Below are 10485 nucleotides of genomic sequence, written 5' to 3'. Positions count from 1 at the left end.
AGCTCACTGTGGTTAAAAGCTGGAAGACAGACAAACGCATGCATTTATCCATAATCAGAGTCTGTAGACCAAAAGAACCATGGGTAATTGCTTCCTCAAGGGTCTCAAGATGATCTCAGCCTCCACAGTGTTAGCAACTGTCTTTTTTCCCCCCCAGGTTGTTTGAGGTCCTTCAAGTGTCTGAGGTGGTCACTATTATAGATATTATCACTAAAGTAATCCCAGTGAATATAATCCTAAAGTCTTTCCTGCTAGTTTTTATTAGTGACAATCAAGGATGGACCAACAAGGCCTACTGTGGCAGTGTACCAACCACTTAATAGAAAAAAAAATTCTGGCATGCAAGAATTTCTTCTGCAATGTAATTATATTTTCACAAGTAAAAATAGTACATTTTAATGACTTCCCATTATTTCAATTTGAACATGTAATCATTACTAACCCAAGTAATATGTGTGTGTGTGTATGTATATATATATATATATATATATATATATATATATATATACACATATACACACACACACACACACACACATCCTTTCCAAACACTTTAGATCCAATGATCTGTAAAAAATCTGGAAAACATGAGTTTTTATCTCTAAAACAGGAAGCACGAGTCTGGTTCACAAAAGTATTTTATTGAAATTTTACAATCTTCCCCCCCTCTCAGCCTTACTAAAGGGCATGTGTCATGTCCTGACAATGTCCAAAAGGCAAGGATGAGAAATTAATTTATACATCTTTTTTTTTTCTGGAGAAAAATTCACAGATCAGCTGCACGTGTTCAGTCCTTGTGCTGAAATTTTTTTTCCAAATTCTCATGGTTATTGTAGCTTTAGCCGTTTAATACACGGTTACTCTTCCCCTCTTTAAAACAAAAAAGAAATGAATGGAAAATGAAATGATAAACTAATTTAGGATGTTCTTTCAGGTGGGAGGGGGGCTAAGAAGCATTTAGCAAAACATTGAGGACCCAGGAACAATGATTCTTCAGTGAAAACTGACCAAAAACAGGGACTAGGGATTTGCAAAGGAAGCTTTGAGATGGAAAACGTCAGGGGTTGGGAAAAGATTTCTTGGTGCTCTAGTACTTCCACATGACAAAAAAAAGCCACAAACAACCTAAAAGAAACAAAATATAAAGCTTTGAACTTTACATATTTTTAATATTTCTCTTTTATTAGATATTTTTAAGTGAGATCGTTCATGCCATATTATTAAACAGACACAAATCACACGCAAGTCATCTGGCCGACAACTCGAGCCCTTCTGCTTGCGAATTACACTCGAGATAGATGCTACAAAAACAATACTTTAATATCAACGCCATCTGTTACGGTCTAATAAAACCACGTTCAGGTGGTGGTACAAGGAGGGAGGCCGAGAAGAGTTCAATTGCATAGCAATTTAATTGTCGACTCGTTATCTCGCAAGGCAAAAATCACAATGCCTACTCTCCCCGAGGGGCCTAGATCAACTACTAATCATAAATGCATTAGATAAGAGCTCGCATAGTGCCTGTTTATCCATCCGAGTATCTAAAAGGTTGAGGCTTTCTAATACTGGCTACTGCAGCACTCCACTGAAGAATCTACATAGGTTGCGTTTGTCCGTATTTCTTAACTTCCAATCATTCATTTCCGTTTTCTTCCTTGGTTAGGTGATACAGGGGGTTTCAATTAAAACAGCAATAAGGGGGCAGGGAAACTCAACAGAAGATTTAAAATGTTTGCATGTAAACAGGCACTCGACCCCTTCTCTCCATCTCTCGCTTGCTTGCACTCTCTCTTGTAAAGAAAAAGGCCTACATTACATCCAACTCTAACCACGACATGGAGTTCAACCTTGGAATGTCAACAGCAGCAGTTGTCGTAGCAATTTCTGTCTGTCTTTCTCTCTCTCCGCCTGTTCGTCTGTCTGTCCGTCACTGCAGGTCTCTATCCTCCAAATATCTGTACTCGAACGTGAAACCCTCCTTCTTCCTCTGGCCCCACTTTTCATAGTCAAAGTAAATGTACGTGCCCTGCAGAGAAACAAGAGAAAATACACACATGAGGAGAGACAGCAACCTGGACTTTTATCTCCTCCATTACAGACACAATTAGAAATTAATAATATTGTTAACATCAGTTCTACAGTATATTCTCATGCATTTGTTAAAATAATGTTTGACCTTTACAAAAAATAAATAATTTTTAGTTTCACTCTGTGTTAGTGGCTGTCAGTCAAGCCAGTTAAGGGATTGCTGGGTTCTCACCTGTTCAAACTCATCAGTGATGGTCTTGGGTTCCTCATGCCTCTGGAACCACATCATGTACTTAGTATGGAACCGCCACGACTGCTTCTTCAAGGCTTTAGCAGACAGATACTGTGCCTTTGTGCCCTAATACGTGTATGTATATACACACACACACACACACACACACACACACACACACACACACACACACACACACACAGAGAAGCACTTTAGCTAGTGGCATTCCTAGGAACAGGCTACTAACATTCTTACTGACCAGACGTCACTTGTACTCCAAGTGAATGCGTTGATCTTTACACTGGGGGGTGTTTCACAAAGTATAATTTCTCAGTTAGCCATATAACTCAGTCAAGCCTGGCTTTCAGAAATCCTGCTTGGTGGTAAAGTTACATTGTTGGATATAATGCTGCCATGTGATCACTGTCTGGAAGTGGGTAGTGTGTAGCTGTATTGTCAAAACACACCAACCTCCAGGTAGTAGAAAATGAAGAAGAGTGTTTCAGTGGACAGTCTCTGGTAGAACTCTATGGAGTCTGAGTGGTGGGGGGGCATCTGGTGGTGGAAGGGTGGAGTGGGACAGGGGTTCCTCATCAAGTACTGCCTGTTGTTACAGCAACAAGGAGAACCAGATCAATAACCAACAACAATGATCTGTTAGTCTTAGCAACATCACTGCACTAATTCTGCAAGGTGGTTCTGAGACATAAGGAAGAGTGTCAGGCTAAGTCTGTATGTGCCCATTAACTCCATTTAGACATCAACACGTGTAGCAGCTAATTAACTTTAGTTTATTCAGTGACCACTGCTTGAAAGAGTACACAACAGTATGTCAAGTCAGACAGGGGGTCTGCGTGCATGCACCTGATCCTCTCCGAGTCGGACGGATGGGGCATGTGTGTCCAGGCCGCCTCCTGCATTGCTTGCTGGTAGAGCTGCTCTTTGGAGAGAGGGGTGGGGCCAAGAGGACATGCCCCCAGAGAGGGTGGGAGGTTAACCTCAGTCACAGCGGGTTGGGGGGCTGCTGGGGGCCCAGGAGGTGCTGAGGTCCCTGAAAACAGGTCTGAGATCAAGAGATATATAGATAGACATTACAATACAATAGACTAAAGTACAGAGAAAAAAATGTAAGGTTCAGGATGGCTGCTATTTCTGTTTTTGCCTATGTGATGTACTTTTGTATACATAAGCAGTATGTCATGCAATGTCAAGTTTATTTGAGATTACTTAACAACTCAACATGTTTTGAGCCAACCTGACGCAGTAATTGGTGGAGTAAATGCTTCAATTATCTTTTAGCTACTTTAGCCTCAAAGCTCCAGTGTAAAACTAAAACGGCAGCCTTCAGGCAAGGAGGTCCAAATAAATATTTGGGGTAATGGGAAAATTATGTATAACTGATTTTTTGCTGAGCAGTTCTTTTAAACAAGTTTAGCAGTTTTACAGAGTTACCTATTCAAATGGCCCATCTAGCAGTAAAAAGAATAAACAGCCATGTCTACCTGAGAATCTGGACTGTGCAAATCCTTATGCTCAACCCATGCCAGTATTGTAGGCATATTACTGTGGAAACCTATTTTCCAAATCTGCTGATAAAGGTAAAAGACAAGGGACTCATACTGCATCAAAAATGAAGTGAGGTAAAATACAGTACCTCGATCAGTCAGATGAAGCGATGGGATTTCTCCATCCAGGCCTGATCCCAGAGCTGCCCTCTCAGCCATTGCTTTCAGAGAGCTCAGAGTCTCTGGGGCCTGCAGAGGAAGCATGGGGCCAACATATTACTGGAGTTATTTACACACGTGCCATTTGAAGAACGTGCCATTTGTAGGATGGTAGAGACACAACATTATCTACTTATTACACATGAGGCTATGGATTCTGGTCTTGAAAGCCAGCACAGTTTGGTGTTTTATATGCTGCAACACACCTACTAAATCAGTTGATTTACTGATGAGGTAAACATGGAGCGTTTAAATAGACAAATCACCAAAATGAGCTGAACTCTGGCATGCCAGGACCAAAACTAGTGACTCCTGTTTTACAGGATCACATTCTTTCACAGTGAGTAATGATACCAGAAATAATGGTTTAAAATCACTGTGACAGCTCTGCAAATGAGAAGCACATAAGTCAGACCCTAACCTTTATGGCCTCTGTGCTGGGTGTGTAGGAGTGTGGCCCATTAAGCAAACTCCCGCCACCAGGGGTGCTGTCTGAAAAAGAAGGTGACTGGGAGGAGGGGGGCAGAGTGATGGAGCTCAGTAGACTAGGGCCATTATCCAGACTGTGTAAGGGAATGTGAGAGAGAAGGAGAATTACAACAAAGTGTGATATACACAAACCAAATCTGACAGTATATTTAGCACATGCTACAGTAAGCTCACGTTTGATTCGCTGACGAGCTGGTGGAGGAGGGCTGGCTGTTTTGGGATTGGCTGGCACTGCTGAGAGAGGAGTCCGAGCTGCTCTCTGCCACCACTGCGCTGTAAGCTAGAGGGTCTTAAAAATCCAGGGACTTACATTAGTGACTTGTATTAGAGTAACATTTGCTCTTAGAAGTACTTTGTTATTGCTAGTAGTAACAAAAGCAGCTCACTGAAACAAGCAGAAAAATATGGCAAAAAAATAAATAAAAAAAAATAAACCTAAACTTCCAGTCAGTCTCACATTGTTGTTTGTAAGAGGAGGAAATATTTTGTTATAATTTGAATTTCATGAAAAGTTATTGTGCATAAGAAAAAATTTCATGATGTAAAGTAACTGTGTCGTTCATTATATAATTACATTGGAATAATTACATAATGTAAATTAAATGTATAGCACATCCAGAATAATAACTTTCGAGTTTTAAGGATTAGTGATACCTATTAGAGACAACAGAGAAGAGAGAAGAATTAAATCTGATGGTTTCTGAGCACTCACTTGTTCCTCCGTTCTGTTTTACAACACTGGGTGGTCTGGCAGGAGCCATGTTACCCCCGACACCTCCTCCTGGTGCTGCACTACTTCCGTTTCCTCCTGATACCCCAACACCTGCTGATCCTCCTGGCACTGTGCCCACAGGGCTCATGGGTACCTGAGTGGGCCCCTGAAGTGGTGTCTGCCCAGGAACCAGACTCAGAATGCCCCCACTGAGACCCCCATGCACAGGACTGGAGCCCAGCAGCCCCAGCCCTGCCCCTGCACTCGTGCCATTAGTGGGTGCACCTGAGCTTACCCCCGTTCCTCCTACTGCCACCGCTGCACTCCCACTGCTGCTGCTATTCCCCACAGGTCCACCGGGGGCGCTGCTCGTGGTGCCACCCGCCGCCGCCTGGGCGTACGGAGCAGGAGTTGAGCCGGACAAAAGGCCTGCCATGGTGCTGTGTGGGCTGGGCATCCCTGCCAAGCCAAGCCCAGACATCTGAGCCACACTGCTGCTGCTGTTGCTGCTGCTGGTCACAGTCACACCCCCTTTCACCAGGCCCAGCCCCAAGCCTAGATTCAGGCCTGATCCACCAGTGCTGGGCACTGTGGAGGCTTGAGACTGGGAGCTGGAGGTGGCCAGGCCTGGGGTGCTGGAGCTGGGCAAAGAGGGGGTGGTGGGGGTAGGCAGATTGGGGTGGCTTGGTGGGCTGGGGGCATTGTTGGACGGCCCGGAGGAGGACGAAAGCTTGGCTTGTGCCTGCTGCTGCTGAGACTGTGGGGGGTGCTGCTGCACCGCACTGCTGAAGCTTCCCAGGAGGCCACCACCCCCAGAGACTGCTGTTGTGCCACCACCAACAACAGTAGCCATGGATACGAGGGAGGAGGAGGAGGAAAACCCTGAGGAGGTGGATGAGGAGAAAGAGGAGAGAGAAGGATTGCCGTTCTTCACAGGAGACTGGGGAGGGAAGATGCGAGAGAGAAGCAAAAGAAGAGTAAGTGCATGGTGAAAAACTACACATTTACATTACTAATGTCGTTAATAGTGTCCGGGTCCTACCTGACTCACTTCGCTGTCTGTAGATCGCCCTCTCTTTTTCTCCTCTTCCGAGTTCTCCTAACCGAAACATAGGTATGCACGCAGAGGCACGCATACAAAAAACAAGTCAAACTGTGCATTTCCAAAGTTATTAATTAAATGTATGATGTATGACTTATTGTGTGTTTCCAATATCCAAAAAAGCAAAATAAAAACTACAATTACACAAATATTTTTAAAAGATTTCATTTTCTGTTCAAGATTCTGGAATTATCGCTGGAAGGAAGGAGGGAAAAAAGAAATAGGAGGCAGAGAGGCTTACGGTGGTGCCCGTGGCAGGAGACGGAGGGATGGGCGAAGACGAGGTGGTGGAGGTGGGAGTGCTGCTGGACTGGAGAAACATCTCCTCATCGTTGTGTCCCTGCGGAGAGGTGGCCATCAGAGACGGCGCTAGAGAGAGAAAGGGAAGGTGTAGTGTTCAATTACACATGGCTCAGAAAGCCTTTTCCAAGTTCAGATAAAATCACACAAATTCAACAGTGGTTTTCAGCCAAGGTTCTGATACACCCTTACTCAGCGGTGCCCAATCCTGGTCCTGGAGATCTACCACCCTGGAGAGTTCAGATATAACACACCTGACTCTAATACTCACATGCCCCTGAAGGCCTTCATTACCTGAATCAGGTGTGTTTGATTAGGGCTGGAGCTAAACTGTGCAGGGTGGTAGATTTTCAGGACCAGGACTGAAAACCCCTGCCCAACTCCACCGCGCAAAGACTTACGTATGTCCTCCAAGTCCAGATCATCATAGATGAACTCATTCTCCTCAAAATCAGGGTCCTGCGAAGAGTCGATGTAGTATTCTACATCATCTTTGATCTTATGGATGGCCTCCACCTGCACAGAATCGTTGTCCAGCATCCTCAGGATGGTCTCCAGCATGCGAATGTGGTAGCGGTGTCTCTCAATCAACCTTTTCAGCTCCTCAATACGATCCTGCTTCTGAACACACGTAGACACACGCTTCATACTTAATATAATGCCTGAGCCTGAATTTCTTGACAGATCTGGAGGCCATACTGTGGTATTATCTCAAACTTCAAGCTTATAATGACAATGCAGCAACATGTTTTGAACACTATTTTTTAAAAATATTATCAGCCATTCAATGTGCCATAAGCAACTGCATTAATAAAACTGCATGTAAAAGCGAAAGAGAGAGAAAGAGTGGGGGGGTGGAGGGAGCAGAGCACATTATCAGCCAAAAACAAAGGAAACGATGAAGTGAGAGGCTAAGAAAGACGTAATAAGAAGCCGACTGACCTCCTTGTCTCCCTTTTTCTTTCTTGTTTGAACAGAGAGAGACTCCACTTCACTTTCAAACTGGTCCACTTGCATGTTTAGTGTGTCTATTGTGTTCTAAAAATGACAGACAATAAAAACCATTATATACTTCTGCTCTACTAACATACAAGTCACTGATTAGTACTAAACAGGTAGCAGCAAGTTACCGTCAGCCACTGCTCTGTCTCCTCTTTCTCCTTCTGTGCTGGGTCCACCTTCTGAGCCAAGCCGAGCCCTTCTTTAGAGTACGCCTTTGTCTTGGTCTCCCTCTCGACAACTTTGAAGCGCTCCATTTGCTGAGAAAAGATAAGCCAGGTGGTTGAGACGATGCATGAGGCATTGGGACTACAGCTGTATACCAGCATGTAATGTTGCTTTCTGGTCACTGTCAAAATTTTAATCATGAATAAGCTCTACAATTAGTTGAGGTTACAAATGTTAGAGAAAACACTGTGCAATTAATATGTGCTGTATGGACACTTGAACGTCTTTGTTTACCGTTTCGATAAGTTTTCGGTTTTCCACTAGCTGCCGTTTGTCTTTGATCTCGTTGGATGCCACCCATGTTTTAATCTGGTCTCGTAGTCGCTAGGTGAAAAATGTTTGGAGCACAGTTAGGTCTACGCAGAGAATACTGGTGATAACAATCTGTTTCCATCCACAGACACTTGTACTGCATTGTTTAGTCCACAAAACAATGTCAAGCTTTTCATCAGTTCAATTCAAAAGAAACTGTTACATGTGTAAAGAGCATAAGTGTTGAAGAAAGTACTACATCAAACCATAAAAAACAGAGTCTCCATCTCAGAGGCAGAGACCTGTGCTATTTTTATTCTCACCTGGAGCTTTTTAATCTCTTTCTTGAGATCAGCCTCGTATTTCTCCTTCTGGTTGGCGTTTGCTGCATTGTGAAGCTGTGAATTACATAAAGCTTTTATCACTTTCAGGTTTTCTGACATGATCAATACAATCTGTATTGTTCTCACTTATTTTGACCACAGAATTGCTTTAAAATCTCACCTTTTGCCAAATGTCTTCAAACTGCTCCACACCCTCTGCGACTTTTTTTAAGCACCGATCTATTTCACCTGTTTTATGTTTGAGGACAGAACACAAGAAGGATTCAGATACAGGTGGGCAGAGTTATGCTAGCCAGTGCAACCATAAGGAAAAACATCAGTAAAAGTTGGACAATGGAATGTTTTTCTTTACCTTGGAGTTTTCTCTTGTCAGCCATGGCTTCGCTATGATACTGTCTTCATACCTTCTGTCACTAGGGTGAAGAAATATAACATAAAATATATATTTTGTTGATCACAGTTAAACTGATTACATGCAGTGATAAACACATGGAGAGACTTGCAATCAGCAGCCACTAACAAATGCAATCCTCATGACACTAAAGAATTAGCATGAACAAAGGCACTAATTCGATGTCTTTACTTTATTAATCTAAATAAATACACAGTTCTGTAGTTTCTAGCTAGCTAAACAGTTCCTAAAAGAATTGACAAAGCTAGCTAGTATAGCTGCCCTTATTAGGCCATAACACAACAAAGACCATAACAGACCAAATCTTTGCAGTTATTATGCACAGTTTTAGTTAAATAACCAAATATGTGGCTCTGTACTGTCAGATCCACTAGCTGGTTAACACAGCACCGACGTTAGCTTAGCATGTTTACGTTAGCCAGCTAGCTTAGCTCAGTTCTCTGAATAGCTGGGGGCTCTGCTAGTGGGCTAGCGGCTCTCTCATTGCTCTTTGGCTTCGCCGCCCTTCAATAAGACACAAAACATACCGGCGCGATTCATTAATCGAATAAACTTGAATTAATGCGCCCAATCAGTGACGTTATACTTCAATCTATATAAAATGTACTAATATTTGAGGTGGCTAATGGTTGTCTAGCTAAACATGAAGCTATGGTCGCGTTCCAATAAACGCACATGTGTCCTAAGAACACAAAACGTACAGCTCGCTCGTAGAAATCTAACTAACGCTAGAGAATGAAAGAACCGCAGAATCACAAGTACCAGCTAACAAAGTTCTAATGAGAAAACAAGCGATCACGAGTTCTAATTGAAACACACCGCTAGAATTCCACGCGAGAGCTAAAAGTTCTAATTAAAAGTTCCATTTATAGCTGGAACACTAACTATAATTCCACAGCTGTCAAAACGATATGCAGAAGTGAAGATTCCTACTAAAACACAATATTTCTACAGAGTAGCTGGGTGGTCTAATCTTAGCACAACAATTCTAAGGTTGCTTTCATTCTAAGCACAATCGAAATGTTCCAGTTAAAAACAAAAGCAGCCAAACACTCCAATTAAGACAACAATCCTAAAGCCTCCAGATGAATTAGATGCAGGAGTTAAACATCACAATTAGCTAAAACATTGGCAGCCAAACTTGTGTTCTCAACAGCTAAAACACCAGAATTCTCCAGCTGCCACATTTCTCAACACGAGCAAAACGTTCTACATTAGAACACAAGCCGTCGAGACCCAGAACACTAGACATTTACACACGAGCTCAGCGTTGCAAGCAAATCACGACAATACTACAAACAAGCCATCGAGGTTAGACCCCCTAAATAGAGCACTAGTGCGCATATTGGAACGCGCCCCGCAAACCCTGCACTAGCTGATGGGTTTAGTTAACGCTAATGCTAACTGAAGCTAGCCTGCTCACATCTACACACACACAGCATTTCAACTCCGCACATATCAAACACGCGGTGTTCCTCTACCTTATTCCTGCAAATATATGCGATATTCGTTTAAAAATATAAAGTAGCGACCGAAATCTTCCAAAAGTCAATTTGCACTATTTTTTTTCTTCTCGTCAGTCTCCTCAGTGCTGGACATTAAAGATGGACGCGAGACTCCGCCCACTTGCGGGTCCCGCCCACTTAATCCGTTTCCAGGTACA

The 10485-nt window shown here is 43.0% G+C and overlaps 1 protein-coding gene across 2 annotated transcripts; it reads right to left on the bottom strand.

Moving 5' to 3' along the window:
• Nucleotides 1-620: 620 nt before the first annotated feature.
• Nucleotides 621-10448, bottom strand: cnot3a (CCR4-NOT transcription complex, subunit 3a). 2 transcript variants are annotated; one of them, XM_036588638.1, is made up of 18 exons: nucleotides 10304-10448; nucleotides 8763-8823; nucleotides 8571-8638; nucleotides 8390-8464; nucleotides 8049-8138; nucleotides 7718-7846; nucleotides 7530-7625; nucleotides 6989-7208; nucleotides 6529-6656; nucleotides 6228-6284; nucleotides 5186-6125; nucleotides 4648-4762; nucleotides 4406-4547; nucleotides 3915-4014; nucleotides 3125-3323; nucleotides 2732-2864; nucleotides 2261-2386; nucleotides 621-2026 (listed from the first exon to the last, which is right to left on the bottom strand). In XM_036588638.1, exons 2-18 carry the CDS (start codon nucleotides 8785-8787, stop codon nucleotides 1928-1930), a joined length of 2742 nt encoding a protein of 913 aa, XP_036444531.1. In that variant the 5' UTR covers nucleotides 8788-8823; nucleotides 10304-10448; the 3' UTR covers nucleotides 621-1927. The 2 variants fall into 2 exon arrangements, with proteins under 2 accessions (XP_036444531.1, XP_036444540.1); XM_036588647.1 differs by having other exon boundaries at nucleotides 1877-2026; nucleotides 3125-3311.
• Between the last annotated feature and the right edge of the window lie 37 nt (nucleotides 10449-10485).

This window comes from Colossoma macropomum, unplaced genomic scaffold (genome assembly GCF_904425465.1).
Source record: "Colossoma macropomum unplaced genomic scaffold, Colossoma_macropomum, whole genome shotgun sequence".
Classification (NCBI taxonomy): Eukaryota; Metazoa; Chordata; class Actinopteri; order Characiformes; family Serrasalmidae; genus Colossoma; species Colossoma macropomum.
This window is presented reverse-complemented; position numbering and strand designations above follow the sequence as displayed.